Source organism: Fonsecaea multimorphosa (genome assembly GCF_000836435.1).
Source record: "Fonsecaea multimorphosa CBS 102226 unplaced genomic scaffold supercont1.1, whole genome shotgun sequence".
Taxonomy (NCBI): domain Eukaryota; kingdom Fungi; phylum Ascomycota; class Eurotiomycetes; order Chaetothyriales; family Herpotrichiellaceae; genus Fonsecaea; species Fonsecaea multimorphosa.
Window position 1 is genome coordinate 587,420 of NW_015971635.1, and position 15,482 is coordinate 602,901.

At 52.9% G+C, this 15,482-nt stretch overlaps 4 protein-coding genes across 4 annotated transcripts; 2 read left to right on the forward strand and 2 right to left on the reverse strand.

Annotated features, from left to right (window-relative positions):
* Positions 1 to 3,002: 3,002 nt before the first annotated feature.
* Z520_00228 (uncharacterized protein) lies at positions 3,003 to 4,073 on the reverse strand (the record flags this gene model as incomplete). Its single annotated transcript, XM_016770749.1, has 1 exon — positions 3,003 to 4,073. One exon carries the CDS (start codon positions 4,071 to 4,073, stop codon positions 3,003 to 3,005), a length of 1,071 nt encoding a protein of 356 aa, XP_016637659.1.
* A 2,124-nt stretch (positions 4,074 to 6,197) lies between these two features.
* On the forward strand, positions 6,198 to 8,153 carry Z520_00229 (uncharacterized protein; the record flags this gene model as incomplete). The annotated part of the gene is made up of 1 exon (XM_016770750.1): positions 6,198 to 8,153. One exon carries the CDS (start codon positions 6,198 to 6,200, stop codon positions 8,151 to 8,153), a length of 1,956 nt encoding a protein of 651 aa, XP_016637660.1.
* Positions 8,154 to 10,663: 2,510 nt separating this feature from the next.
* Z520_00230 (ATP synthase subunit alpha, mitochondrial) lies at positions 10,664 to 12,649 on the reverse strand (the record flags this gene model as incomplete). The annotated part of the gene is made up of 4 exons (XM_016770751.1): positions 10,664 to 11,443; positions 11,552 to 12,019; positions 12,070 to 12,417; positions 12,575 to 12,649. 4 exons carry the CDS (start codon positions 12,647 to 12,649, stop codon positions 10,664 to 10,666), a joined length of 1,671 nt encoding a protein of 556 aa, XP_016637661.1.
* Positions 12,650 to 13,068: 419 nt separating this feature from the next.
* Positions 13,069 to 15,243, forward strand: Z520_00231 (uncharacterized protein; the record flags this gene model as incomplete). The annotated part of the gene is made up of 1 exon (XM_016770752.1): positions 13,069 to 15,243. The coding sequence occupies one exon, from the start codon at positions 13,069 to 13,071 to the stop codon at positions 15,241 to 15,243; it is 2,175 nt and encodes a 724-aa protein (XP_016637662.1).
* Positions 15,244 to 15,482: the final 239 nt, after the last annotated feature.

The following is a 15,482-nucleotide window of genomic DNA, read 5'->3' on the forward strand; positions in this document are numbered from 1 at the left end:
ACTCCTTACAGGTCAGCAAGCCAACTGGAGGGATATAAAGTCTGGATCGGCCTCGTTGGGCTAAAGGAGAGACGGATGGGGAAAGTGAAGTGAGTGCAAGATAAGAACGTCTACGTATATGGTGGATAAATGGCTCGCGAGTGTGGTGGTTATAGCGATATTGCGGGCAGGGTGGAAATGGGAAAATGCGGGAGTGAAGAAATGCAAACGGAAGTGAAAAAGCTCCATGAGGAGCCAAGTCAGAATCTGGATGTGGACATTGCCAGTGGATGGCGGATGTGGATTAAAGATTTTGGATTGCGCACAGGGCCACAGGGCCACAGGGCCACAGGGCCACAGGGCCACAGGGCCACAGGGCAAACACGGCCATCGGCAGGCATAGGCAGGCATGGACAGGCATGCGCGTGGGTTGCTCGCTGCTGCCACTGGCCCAGTAGTCCCCCCCAAGGAACACTTTCCACTTAACAAGTATAACCCAGGCTAAGTGCTAAGTGCAGAACAGGCCCCCAAAGGACAGAAATCGTTTAGTGCTTCTGTCCGATCCCAGCATCGTCATCAGTCAGTCCTTTTTCCCTGTTCGCGAGATTCCTGGTAGATGTGTCCTTTTTGCCAGTCATCTTCATCTCGGAAACGCCTACGGACTGCTCATTTCCCGAATCGAGAATCAAACACCCGACAACGGCACAGGATCAACCATCAAGGTAACACTCTCAGAAGCAAACTGTTGCAAGAGGGGCAGACGAGTCGAGTCGAGTCGAATCGAACTAAACTCGCCCAGGGCATACAGAGGTGGGTTTTCGTTTACTCGTTTTCCTTTGGGCACAGTCTTCGAGACGCCTCATCGCACACAATACCTAGGATTTTTGAGCAAGTTGACCTACGTACCCAGTCTCAGCCCTCCCTTCGACCGGTAGTTGGCAACATTTGAGCTGGCACCTGCAGGAAAGAGAGAGGGAAAAACACAAGAACCTGGCGGACTTCTCGATCAACACCAATCTCCTAGCCTATCTCGGACGCTCCCATGGCCTTAGAGAGCTGCCATTCGCCCGTCTAGCTGAGGGAGGAACATGAAACACCAACTGCGCAGTCCCCGTGCACCCGCTAAAACCCGCCTACTGGACGAGGTTTGGCCGCCGATGCTTGGGGGTGCTTGGTTGAACAACGCCGCTCGGCCCCCCGGAGACCTACGTGGAGTACCGAGACTCGAGCACTAACAAGCCTCACGAGCTCGCTAGGCCCATCTCTCCCCAGCAGTGGTCACTGACAAAGCCTCACCAAAATTGAAAGCAACCGGGAGACTGCCTCCCAAGCCTTCCTTAGCTGCAGCACATGCACCACACAGGGCGAAGGGCAACAGCCTAGCAAAGTTAAAGCCTCCGAGAAAGAGGGAAAAAGGGCCCTATCCTTGGTGCCGACGCCTACCGACTGGTCCGGACGGCAAGCCATCCCTCATGATGTGCTTCCTGCAAATCTCTGTCCTACCCCTCATCAAGACTTCATTTTGCTCTAAACTTGCGCTATCTGTCGATCATGGATTTGATGGCAGCTGCAAGCCCGGCGCCTTTCAATTGCCGACACATCCCGTACAGAACATTGGCATATGCGGATACACGGACCCTCTGGGGAGAGGGCTGGATGTTTCCACGCAAAGATCTACCCTGCTTGAGGCTGGACCAGCTGACCGCATTGAAATGGGGTCTTTCCTAGCTAACCCGTTGTCTCTATCAGGTTCTCCCCAGTCACATCACGACTGTCCTGTGCAAATTGCGGAGACAAGCCCCGAGGGGCCTTTGCTGTAAGCAAATCATGCATGCTTACCCTAAAAACTTGTCTGACACTACTATGTCCAAATTGAGCAGGACCAGCCTATTGACATAATTAATATTGATTGAGTTTTGGCTCTCCACTCTCTCATTGAAAAGGAATATCGATTCACCAACTTTTCTCACTCTTACCTTTGGGCGCTCTTGGACCCCTGCACACTGACCAGGGTCCCTTCTCATGAATATCCATCTCATGCCACTCGTCACGCCCAAGTGCGTTTCCGCTGTGTTTGCTCCTTCCTCCTTACCTTTGCCAGTGTGTTGTTGCCTCAAGCCTACCGGACGGGAGAACCAAAGCTGCTGGTACAAGCTGGTCGAAAAAGACTGCTTGAAGCTAGAGTCAATGGCAGAATGGAATTGGTCACACAAGGTGGTATATGGAGTAGTTCTAACAAGGCAAACTCCTGTTTCTTCCGACAATATTCTGACCAAGATCATCGGACTTGTTATCGGAAAATTCATGAACACCTCTATGCCTCCGCCTATTCGCTGGAAACTCTGTAATGCGCCTTTGGAAGACATCTAGTTTCAACAAAGGATGGATGCTTAGCCATCCATCGACAGCTCCTCAGGCTGCTGAACGTCCCCCACAATTTTGACAAGCACGAAGTTGACCATGGGTAAATGCGACATAGACGATCGAGCAGTGGGCGCAGACAGTTGTGTGCACCCATGAGCAGCTGCCAAGTCAGATACGTCCCGGTGTCCCTGTCACCATCCCGACCAAATAGGGATGATGTGTTGTGCTCGAGCATCGGCCAGGATATTAGGGAGCTTCGCGAAACTCCAATGGACCCTCACATCACGTCACCAACGCAGTGTCTTGATTCCTTGGAGCATCATCGCTTGCCTCCTGCAGCATCCATTCTTAGCATTCAGCTGGCTACAAGGGTCAGCCCGACCTGTGTCCGATGATGCACTAGCCACCTACTGCGTACAACGGAAACTTAACGGTCGGGACGTTTAGAGTGCAAAGACTACTCGAGAACCACTTGGACCCGGTTTGCACAGCGTCGATGGGGCGATTGATATAAGTTGGACAATTTTTCATTGGACATTTATCAGTACTTGGTCACCCTCTCGACGCGGTCGGAACCCTGAAGCCGTGCATTGGCGGCATACCTCGATGCCCCAGCATCTCTGGCTTCCATTTGTAAGTCATAGAGGCAGCTCAAATTCTCATATTTTGCTCCGATCCACACCCTCTGTGTCGGCAATGCGATATACATATTTCACAGCACTAGCCTTGCCATGCTGAAGATTCTCCAGACCGGTCTGTACCCCGTTTAATCCACCAGGTACCACCTCGTACGGATGTCCACTGAACCAGCCTTCCTTCAGACCCAAGCTGAACAGTCTGAACCAGGCATACCCAAAGTCGCTCAGGTCGTCGGGTACACCATGCACGGAGCCGACGGTTGTGAGCGTCTGATTGACCGTTTTGGGAATCTCTTCGTACTTCTTCCCCGGTAGGACCAAACTGATGTGTCCGTGCGGATCGAGAGCCTTGACAATGTTCTGGTAACTACCCTTTTCGCTAACAGCGTCGAAGGCGTAAAGGAGTTTCTGTCCGGCAGGTACAGCTGCGCGAAGGCCCTCAACAACATGCTCATCGCCTTTGCGGTAGTCAATGACGGTGTCGCCCTTGGACTTATCGATCAGGCCTTCAACGAACGGGATGCCCCGACCGGCAACGCAGATGATGGGGTGTATTTTGGAGCGGGCAAGGAGTTTCACTGCGAAAGCGCCCACGGCAGATGCAGCGCCGTAGACGACCACTCCGCCTGCGACAGCATCTTTACGGGCCTGAGACACAGTAACCCATGGCTCGGGTAATCCCATGCGGCAATAAAGTCCGACGGCGGCAGTCATGGCAGCCAGGGGGATAGTTGCCGCCTCTTCGAACGAGGTCTGCTTGGGGAGGTGGAAAGTGGTCTTTTCCCAGGCGATGGCATATTCGGCGAAGGACCCATGCTGCGTGCGCATTTCATGGAAGGCACCTACGCGGTCGCCGACCTTGAATTCGGTGACGTTGGAGCCGACGGCCTCGACATAGCCGGCAATGTCGTCGCCTGTGTTGAGTCCTGTGGCGCCTTTGACGAGGATGGGGTATTTCCAATCCTTGGGGTTTGTTCCGGAGACGACTACCTTGATGAGGACCTGGTCAGGTTCTGGCTTGGGGACTGGGATGTCCTTGATCTGGACGTCGAGCTGATCTTCTCCCTTTTTGAAGACGTGGGCCGATTTCATGACGGGCGATGCGGTGTTAGCACCGGCAGTAGCCTTGTGCAAGGATTTGTAAGCTGATGGACAGGAACTGAATGGTCGCGAGGCTACACCAGGAGATCTTGGTGCCGAGGAACGAAGCAATTGCGGGCTGTAGCAGCGGTGGTGGCAGTAACTGTGACTGTAGTACCTCAGGTAGTAATGGGAATGTCGGGAAAGCCTTCTGAAAGGAGCAGCAGTAGCAGCAGCAGCAGTAGAGCAGAAATATAAAATCATCGAGTCATCATGAGGCCGCGTGCGAATGAATGTTCTTGTATGTGCTCTGACATTAATAATGCTATCACTTTGCATCATTGAGGGAGTGCCATCAAGCTCGGCAAATGGGAAATCTTGTCTCCTCCTTTTCGCTCCCCTTCCCCCTCCACCCTCCACCTCAGCTCGTATTGTACCGATAAGTCCGACCCTCCGTCATCATCAAAGTGGGTGAATACCTACCTAGGTACCGAGTACTGACACACCAAGGAGCGGGGAGGGGGGATGATAATGACATCTGTAATGCCTACTATCTGGGCAAGTAGTTTGGTCAGGCGCTTTGGCTGCCCTTCAGCTTGCGTGCTATCGAGTAGGTAGGTACTAGGTAACTAAAGCTCGGACCGACACGCTGTAGCAGCAGTATGTAGTAGAGCACCCGAGCTTGGATACCTAGGTACTTAGTAATGTACGGAGCAGTCATACGAGTTACTCGGCCCGACGTGGTAGAAGAGAACGGGAACGGAGCAGATGTTTAGAGCCGAGGATGTCGAGGAAAGAAAGACGAGCCCAAGCACACCATCTCAGCGCCCAGAGATCTGGTGATGGTGGTGGTGGAGGCAGCCCAGCAGCAGTGCGATTGACTTCCAGGGTTTATTTCTGACGTTTCATACGAGTAAATCTGGACGGGCGCATTCCCATTTTCCTCCCCGCTGGTGGTGGTAGTAGTGGTGGCGGTGCTGGTGAGGGTGGGTGGCTTCTCTGGAGCCGGTGCCCCCCGAAGTTCCCCTGAAGCACTGCGGCCCCCCTACGGTAACGAGTGCTCGGTATTATACCCGTGAATGCCAGTAAAGGTACCTACTACCTACTACCTACCTAGGTACCTGGGTACTGCAAGCCCGCACCCCGGAGTCTCCTGAGTCCTAGGTACCTCTCTGCTATGGTCAGACGGCCACGAGGAGGAATTGAATCCAACATCTTTCGACGCTGTAACTCGTAAGCTCTTTTTCGCCTCTCATCCATCTTATGCACCACGTCCTCATTGTCTCGTAGATACTTGCAGTCCTTTCTAGGGCGAAACCACTCGTTACTGCCTAGGGTCGGGGCCATCCAGGGGCCACACCTCAGGATCGAAAGCCAAACGGGGAATCTCAAAGCCTAGTGAGCCGTCCTGTTCCCCCCATGATTGGCGTCTCTCGCCCATGGCTCGTGAGGCTTTCCTTCCACTGACAACAGCGCCAGTACCTCAGCCCACTGGCCCACCAGCCTCACCATCAATCAGCGCCCGGTTCATTCGCCCCGGGTCTGGGCTCCCAATGGAACCGGCGGCTTCTCAGCCACTGAGATCCTCACCTCTTGCACGCACCATGCCACCTGCTCGTGCTTCATGTCGCCCATGTCAAACATGGCAAGACCCGTACCGAATTTGCCCTGGCGTGATGCTCGGGTTGATGAGCTTCAGGCTTCAGATTCTTCAAGATTCCCACAAACACTCGGTTGTCGGGGCCCCAACCTCAATCAATAATATGTAGGGTCGCTTGGCCCTTCTCGTATCTCAATCCAACAGATCGGCGCCGGACAGAATATCCAATATCCGATTATCCGCACGCACGAGACCGCGTAGCAGACCAATTGGCCGGCCGGCTGATACGTGCCTCTGTTCATCCTCTTCAGTTGTTCCAGCATAACATCCAGAAGCCCTATCACACTCATGAGCGAGCCCATTGCCCGACGGTTTCTGCTCGTCGTTTGTAGCCGATCGCCTGCCCTCAACCACCCTCGTTTCTCCGGAGGAGGTGGCCGGAACAACAAGGGCCACATGCCTTTCACCTCTTCTGCCCCCTCGTTCCTTAGCAAAAAGTCAATACCTTCCGAAATTCGCAGGCCTCGCCCTTACCGATGTCTCGGAATCGTTTTCGTGTACAACTAGAGCCACAAAACGAGCCCAGTTCAAGTGCCGAGTCCCCATCGCACGACGTTGACACACGCCCTCCAACGTTCGACTCTCAGGTTCGAGTATTTTCGACCAGCGGTCAGCATGATTGGGTCCTCCGAAAACAGAAAAAAAGAGCTCCGCATCGGCGTCGCGGTGCGTCTGCCACGGCTTCTGTCGCAAAACAGGAAATATCGCCGAAAGATGGACTATCGAGCTCGGCATCTTCTGACCAGGAGCATGTCAAAGAGCTGGATTCCGCGATACGGAGACGTCGCAAGAATCGTCCGAGGGATTCACCAAGCCTCACAGCCGAGTCGACCACGTCCATTCCTCCCAGCGTGACGGCCCAAAGGCGTCAACCATCTTCAACATCGGCGGCGGATTCCATACTGAACGATCTCCGCCCACACCCTCATGCACTTACTGTCGAGGAACAGAACTTCGTCATCAAGTGGCTTCAATACCAGGCAACGGTTTTCTGGAGCAGCAACAGCACTGGTTCTTTCGATCCGTGTAGGGACATTGCATGGAGGGGTATTCAGATGTATCCCGCAGGCGGCTTGCCATGGACTCTGATATTCTTCGACATGTTCTTGGCCTGGTCTCGACGTCAGCCTTTCCCACAGAGACTGCATCAGCGAAAAGCCCTAGCATACCAGTATATCGCGAAATTATTGGCAGACCCCGAGACACAGGCGTCGGACGAAGCCTTGCTCTGTGTTTGTCTAGCAATGTCAACCGACGCTCGCTCTTTGAGTCCTGAGATCAACAGAGTCCATCTCAAAGGCCTGGCACAGATGATTTCAAAACGTGGAGTGGGCTCCCTGTTCTCCGCGTTGTGCTTCATGTCCCACCCAATGTTTTCCTTGGCGTATTTTGCGATGGCGGAGCTTGAAGCCACCAGCATGTTGGACGTTCAAAGTGCCACCAGAAGGTTCCTCGAGACATTGCACTCGATGCAGCGAGACGGCAGCAGGTCACAGCCAAAAGTAGTTCGGCGTCGAAGTGATGAGGATGTGAAACCAAACATAGACAGCCGGTCCATATCCTATCGATCAAGCAGTCTCTGGTCGGTTGCGATGGGAAAGTCGACAATCCATCACGCTGTGGAGAGCGTCCTGGTAAAGTCTCAAGGGAGGACCCTGTCAATCCAGCAAAATCTTGCTCTATTCCTCGATCTGTACCTGCTGAATCTCATTTTGTGGGATCTCCTCAAGTCGCCTGGCAGTGCTACCGTATTTCTGCAGAGACTCTCACTTTGTGCAGATAATGCTCAAGTGAGGCTCGACGTCTGCGTCTGGCTGCTTGCAAAGTCATGGGTCGACGCGGACGAAACCTCCAAGCGGGCTGACGGTGGAGCCAGGAAAGAGGTGTTCTTGACCGAAGCAGTCATTGATGCCTTGAAGGTATACAGTAGGCTGACGTACAAGACCAGGGGGAAGCTGGTGATTGTGTTGTCATCGTGGTTGTTCGGTTGTGGTGAAGAAGATGAGGAAGGGGAAGAATCGGACAGCATAGATCCAGCCGTCAACGAGACGGAACAACCCTCCTCTTCCAAGGCCAACAATGTGTCCTCTCACATCGCTAGAGGCGTAGCTGGAAGTCTGGAACCTTCGGTGTCGGCGCAGAAGAGTGCTGCTGATCATAGAACCCGGGAGAAAGGTATAGATCCCAAGCTCAGCCCCTCGCCGCAGCGGCCCCAGGTGCATGGTGCGGGGATCACGTCCAAGGTATTCAAATACCTCAGCAGTCGAGACTTTGAGGTGATGAGGAACGAGGCGTACAGTGACTGGTATGAAAAGAACGTCAGCAAAAGTCCAATGCCGGCTCTGCCAATGGTGCCTGCGCCGCCACCAAGCGCCAGTGGGAGCGCCAGTGGGAGCTCCAGCGCCACGGAGAGAAGAAGTCTGAATAAGTAGAAACCGCTCCCTGGATCTTTCCAAGCAACGCTGCTTTGTTTCTGAGAGCTGGATGTCTCACCTTGTCTTTTCCATCGCCTCCATTTTGGAAAGCAATGGCTGAGCCAAGCCGCACTGCGGTAGGGTAAAGGTTGAGTCGAGTCCAGGTTGTGTTGTGTTGTGCTGTGCTGTCTTCTGCACCGGGGACTGTTATTCGAGTGGCCGCCACCAGCCGGGGTCGATGTTTCCCATCCGAACCCCCCCTCTCTTCTCACCTCCTGCTAGTGGCGGGATCTCCATGTCAGGGAAGGCGTCACCGGCGTCACTACTGGAGCAAGGATTCTGCGCCGTGTCAGGCCGTGGCAGAAAAGGGCTATTTGAGTTGGGACATAAAATTACCCGAATAGGAAACTTCGAACAAAGGAACGAGCCGTAATATGTGGATCCATCCTCCGCCGCCTCGGATCATGCCGTTTGTAGCTCGGGAGAAAGCAGGGATTTCGTGACCAGGGCTATTAATGTTACTCGGACATTGTCGAACGATCCAGCACGCAACCCTTTTTCCTCTATTTTCCTCCCCCGCCTTTTCTTCCGGTCCTAGGGACTGAATTGCCGTGTAAACGTGCCGAGTACGGTGTTCATTAGCATGCTATGTTAGGTATCCAGTACCAGACATGTGTTGTCATGTCAGCCTTGTGCTCCCCCGGGACCCACCAACAAAGCGGAGGAGGCGGTGAAATTTGGGTCCTAGGTGATAAAGACTCGTATAATATGAAATTTGAAGTAGAAGGTATGGAAAACGAAGTATAAAGTCTGAAGTGTTGAAGCATGAAGTCTCAAGTGTAGCAGAACCCCATCTCTATCAGCCCTCCCCTTCTGCAAAGTGAAAGCCACTGGCGGGATCAATCCTGTCTCGTGCGTTCTGATGGACTAGGTAGAATTGATCAAAGCACCCGACACCTTGATGATGAGCGGCCTTCCTCTGTTCGTTCCCTTTCCCAAAACTTGCTACTGAGGCAGCAAATTGTAAATATTCACCTTCAATTTCCTTCGCAGCCATTCGGGCCAGACGGGTCTTTTTTTTGATATCTCCTCCAACTTGCAGTGCAAATGTCCTCTGACACGCTGGGCTCCCGTCTTGAAAAGGAGAAAGAGGGTGAAGGAAGGGGGTGGTATTAAAGACAGGCGGCGATAGCGTGTGGAGAGGGGGTGGGGGGTTTTGCTCAGACTTTCGTGTCTCCTGACGGATTCTGTGGTTCAGAAGTGGTAGTATCCGCTGCTGGGTGGTCTGCCGTGAAGACCTTGACCGCAGAGGGTTGGCGGATTGGGTTTGCATTGGGCGAGTATTGGGGCTGGGATGCTTCGCCGCTGGGGTTGATGCCGGTCTCATCTGCCGGGGTCATCTTTGGATAGTCTTCACAACTTTTGCCATCTACCTGGCACCTCTTACAGGGGCGCATGCCATCACACATCCTATGCCCTGTGAGGCATCGTGCTGGGTTCAGTCAGCGTCGTTTCCGAGACGGGAGGGATGACGGGGCAGAGCCTTACCACATGAATGCCTTTTTCTATAATTTGCTTTTACCCCCTTGGAGTTTTGACTTACAAACACATTCCACTGCTGTATTTTCAATCGATATTGTTGCATTTTAAAGGAGGTTAGAATCCTAGGGCCACCAATCTAGACGATTTACGGGGCCTTGAAACCGTACTTATCCCCATGACTTTCACGCCCTCCAACAGGGCCAGCTTCTGATCGAGGTACAAGTCTCATATGAGTTCGCTGAAGCTGTGCGGAAGTGTATCGAGTGTGATCTGGCCAAGGAGACGATCTCGCCTCGGACCGGTTGCAGACAAGCTTTTATCAGTATGTGATTTGCGAGTTAGAAGCATGCGAGCGGTGTTATCATGGCCTTGCGTGAGGGGATATACGAGAGAGCCTCAAGACGTTATCGAATAATGATCGCTGCCAATATTGGTCCCTAGTATCAACCGTCAGCACGTCGCTTTTAACAGGTGCCACAAGAATTGACTGGCCTGTTATATATTGTGAGTTGGGATTTCAACGGCTTTGGAAAATGACAGTCGCCACTATGACAATGGCAGACAGAGCTACTAGGGTTGGACTTCAGTCCCGCACAAGAACAATGCACAGAGAGATATCATATAAAGGTAGTCGACACTCAGCATACTGGGCGACGTGCGGCCAGAGATAGGCCTGGGGCAGTGGAAGAAACGCACTCTGTCTTGTCACCATCGACAATCCGACTGCTGTGGGGATTTCTGCGACGACCCAAAGCACAAATGGAATTGATTGAGGACTGCTCTGTATCTAATTACAATGAGACACTTTCCCTCTTGACTGGCAATTGCATCAAGCTCGCAATCAACCTTTTTCGTGTCTCAACTCGAGTGGTGCCGTCCAGTTTTGACCAGGCGAGAACATTGTACAAACATTTCAAACCTTCTCACCGCAGCTCTGCGAGATGTCAGCCATTCTGCTGCATATTGGCCTTTTCGGGACTACTTACCTATGAGAAGTTCTTGGTGAAGTTCTGAACCACCTCTTTCAGTTGTTGTTCGAGGTCCTTGCTCAATTGACCCTCCTTGTCAATCTTTGAGAGAAGTTCAGCTTGGTCGCTCTTCAAGTGTGCAAGGAAGTCGGCTTCCCATTGCAAGATCTTGCCGACGGGGACGCTGTCCAGATGACCGTTGACACCAGCATAGATGAGGGGAACCATTTCATTGACAGCCATGGGGCTATATTGCTTCTGCTTCAGGAGTTCCGTTAGACGTTCACCACGGCTGAGAGTCTGTTTTGTGGCCGCATCGAGATCGGAACCGAATTGCGCAAAAGCAGCGACTTCTCGGTATTGAGCCAAGAAGAGTTTCAAGGAACCGGCAACTTGTTTCATGGCCTTGAGCTGAGCAGCAGAGCCCACACGCGAGACAGAAAGCCCGACGTTGATCGCAGGTCGAACACCCTTGTAGAACAGCTCGGCTTCCAAGAAAATCTGCCCGTCAGTGATGGAAATGACGTTGGTAGGAATGTAGGCAGACACATCTCCACCCTGGGTCTCAATGATGGGAAGAGCAGTCAGAGAGCCCCCGCCGTGCTTGTCGTTCATCTTGGCAGCCCGTTCCAGGAGTCGGGAGTGGAGATAGAAAACATCACCCGGATAAGCCTCACGCCCAGGAGGACGTCTCAGGAGGAGAGACATTTGGCGATAGGCAACTGCCTGCTTCGACAAGTCGTCATAGACAGCAAGAGCGTGCATTCCGTTGTCCCTGAACCATTCCCCGATGGCAGTCTGGACAAGATGTGGTTAGTATATGATGGATGGATGGGGGGTGTCCGCCATTGCGAGATTCGGGCAGCGAGGGCGAGAGGAGCTTCCATCCGGAGGAAAAGAACTTACACCAGTGAAAGGAGCGATGTACTGCAAAGGGGCGGCTTCAGAGGCGGTTGCAGCCACAATGATACAATATTTCATGGCATCATTTTCCTCCAAAGTCTTGACAAGTTGGGCAACGGTAGATCGCTTCTGACCGACGGCGACGTAAACGCAGTAGAGTTTCTTTGTCTCGTCGTTGCCATTGTTCCATCTCTTCTGGTTCAACATTGCGTCCAGGGCGACGGCGGTTTTTCCGGTTTGACGATCACCAATGATCAGTTCACGCTGACCACGACCGATGGGTACCATTGCGTCGATAGATTTGAGACCGGTTTGGACAGGCTGATTGACTGATCGTCGAGGAAGGATACCAGGAGCCTTCAATTGAGCACGACGTCTCTCGGTGGTCTTGATTGGGCCTTTTCCGTCGATAGGTTGACCAAGAGCATCAACAACGCGACCAAGCATTTCACGGCCGACAGGGACATCGACCTGGAAGCTGTTAGCTGTTAAACATTCAACGAGCGCATTGATATCCTCACAATCTGGCCAGTCCGCTTAACAGTTTCTCCTTCTTTGACAAGACGATCCGAACCGAAAAGCACGACACCGACTTGGCCGGCTTCCAAGTTCATGCACATTCCCTTGACACCAGAGGCAAACTCGACCAGCTCCTCGGCCTGGACATTGCTCATGCCATGGACACGGGCAATACCATCACCGACGGACAGAACGCGACCGGTCTCGGCAAGGCCTGCCTCCTCTTGCACGCCACGAATTCTTTGCTCGAGAATGGAGGAGACTTCGGTTGGGGACGCTTTGGCATCAGCAGCATATGATCGGACTTGTTTTGAGGCAGCATTGAGAGGCGCAGGGGTGACGACACGGGACTGCGAAGATTTTCATTAGCTCGAGATCCAGCCACGGCACGGTAGCAGAGCTTCAATCGATAACTTTTGAGCTCAGAGCGTGCTGAGAAGGCCTCATTGACGCTGATTTTCGTGATTCTGAAGCTTTGACTTCTGGCTGAAGGGGATTCGAGCTTACTGCAGCTATTCTGCCCGAAGCAGATAGGGCGCCAGCTATGCGGCCAGACTGGCGCAAGACGTTCCTCGACATCATCTTGCCTACCCGTGAAGCTGATATGAGGAACTTCCTAGGAGGAAAAGGTGTAATGAGATAGGCCGGAGGGAGTGGAGAGGAGAATTTTGATGTGAAGTCGAGGATACCAGCTACTAGTTTGTAAGGGGAGCTTCAATCGAATTAAACCCGGAGGTCGCAGGAGGAATGAACCGGCCGATGAGGCACGTTTGCCGAGGGGTGCCTCTTGGCGATGTCCTTCACGTGACAGGCCCCTATACGACAGATGCGAAGCGGCCTTGCAGTTTGGGGTCCAGCTGCGGACGAATTGAGAGGATTCAGGAGCCAGGAGGATCAAACCGCGTGTCCTTCCACGGTACATCTCAATGAAGCCTGCCTCAAACATGATGGAAACATCGTTATGCGCCTCTCAACAACAGTAGTCTCGATCACAAAGCGCCATGTCCTCTCCGATCTCCCAGAAACTTTCCCACCCTCCTACTTCCAAAGCCAACGCGGCTTCCCCCAAGGTGACCTCGGAGGATGTCGAACTGGCTCCTGTCCACAATGGCCAGGCAGCGTCCAACATACCTTTGGAAGAGGACATTATGCAATGTGCCCGAATAGGCGCCCTTGAACACATCCAGAAAATGATCGAGTCTGGCAAATACGACGCCAAATACAAAGACGACGAGGGAATCACTCCTCTGCACTGGGCTGCTATTAACAACCAATATGCTGTGTGCAAGTACCTGGTCGAGCAAGGTGCGGATGTAAATGCCAAAGGAGGAGAATCCAATGCCACCGCCATAATGTGGGCCTCGCAGAGGTGTCACTTTTATATCGTCAACCTATTGCTGCAGAACGGCGCAGATCCTCTATTGACCGACGGTCAAGGATACAATATCCTCCACCTAGCAACGATAGATGGGAATGCGCTGCTACTGATCCTCCTTCTACAACAAAATATCCCCGTCGATATCCCGGATCCTCAAGGCCATACTAGTCTGATGTGGGCAGGATACAAGGGTTGGCCAGCCTGCGTGGACCTCCTCCTCAAATGGGGAGCCAACGTCAATGCTACAGACGACAATGGATATACACCCTTACATTGGGCGTTGGTGAAAGGCTCAAAAGCCTGCTTGGACAAAATCATCGAGTACGGTGCGGACAGATTCGCAAAGACCAACGAAGGCAAAACGCCAATCACCTGCGCTGAGGAGATGAACACAAAACGAGCGTACCAGCGCTCATTATCTGACCATGGATACGACATTTCTGGAAATATCAAGACCCTCCCCCTTAATCTACACACCGTGGTCAGAGATCGTTCGAAAATGTCCAAATTCTTCTTTTTGTACCCCTTTTTGATCATCATGATCGGCCTGTACATTATCAGTCACCTCAGCGTCTACATCGGAGTTCCGTTATTTTTGGTTGTCTGCTTGGGAATGCAGTATGCTGCACAACGAATTGCGATGATCGGCCCGCTAGAATTTCGCGCCATCCATAAGACACCCTATCTGGCTGGCATTTTTGCCGGGACCCTCTTTTGGGTGGGAGTCAGTTATGTGACCTCGATACTCCCGATGACGTTCTGGACAAGTCCATTCACCACGGTCTGTTTCGCTGTCTTATACGCCGCTACAGCGTACTTTTACTTCCTCTCAATGATTGAAGATCCTGGGTGGATACCGAAACTAGCTTCGCGAAACCAGCAACGTGCTATGATCGAGGAGTTGTTCTCCTTATGGAAATTCGACGAAGACAACTTCTGCGTCCAGTGTATGATTCGAAAACCCCTACGATCGAAACACTGTCGCCGCTGTAACCGATGCGTCGCAAAACAAGACCACCACTGTCCGTGGATCGACAATTGCGTGGGGAACAACAACATTCGCCACTTTTACATCTATATTCTCAGCATGGCGATCGGGATCGTTCTTTATGTCCGGCTTGTCCTGTCCTACCTTGCCCTCCTCCCACCACCCTCCGACGACGCCCTCGCTAAATGCCATGTCCTCTCTACTTCGTTATGTACCTTCGTCCTCCGCGACCCCTGGACTGTGGCGCTGACGTTCTGGACCTGCCTCCAGCTCGTGTGGGTGATCATGCTAATCGTGGTCCAAACGATCCAGATCTCGAAGAATCAAACCACATATGAAAACATGAAGCGCCACGATAAAGTGCACGACCACCATCGCCCTTTACTCCCAACCCACAACCACCACCACCCCATCACCCAAGGCGCGTCCGCAGCCGCTACATCCCTGAACGACACCGCTGCCGCGTCCTCCCGTCTCCAGCCGGCTCCACGCCGACCCGACGGCTGTTTCACACGGTGGACCAAGATCCTCGGCCTCGACGCATTCATGGTGACCGCGAGCGACGCATCGCACGGCCACCTGCAATCTCGCAACTCCAACCCCTTCAGTCGTGGCATTGTAGGCAATTGCCAGGACTTTTGGTGTGATCCGGCTCCCGTGTTCGGGAGGAGGAAGAACGGAGTGGGCTATTTGGGCGGAGAAGTGGTCGATTATGCTCATATGTACGAGGTGCCGTTGAAGCTGAGGACGACGACTGGTCGGGGCATGCGGTATGAAAGTGTTGCTGGGGAGGATGTAGACGAGGTATGATTGCTGATTACCTATTGGAACGGAGCAGGCATGGAAATGACGGCGTACCACCGGTCTCCTTTTGGCGGGCGAGGCTGACTCTTCCTGGACCCTACTTGCAACGTGACGACCTCCCACAAGCTCTGTCTGATACAAACCATTTCAATCCAGTCCAGGTAGTCTTGCTAAGGTAAATAGGTACACATGTGCAGCTCAACCTTTCCAGCCACTTCGATTCTTCTTGGCCATGTCTACCTATC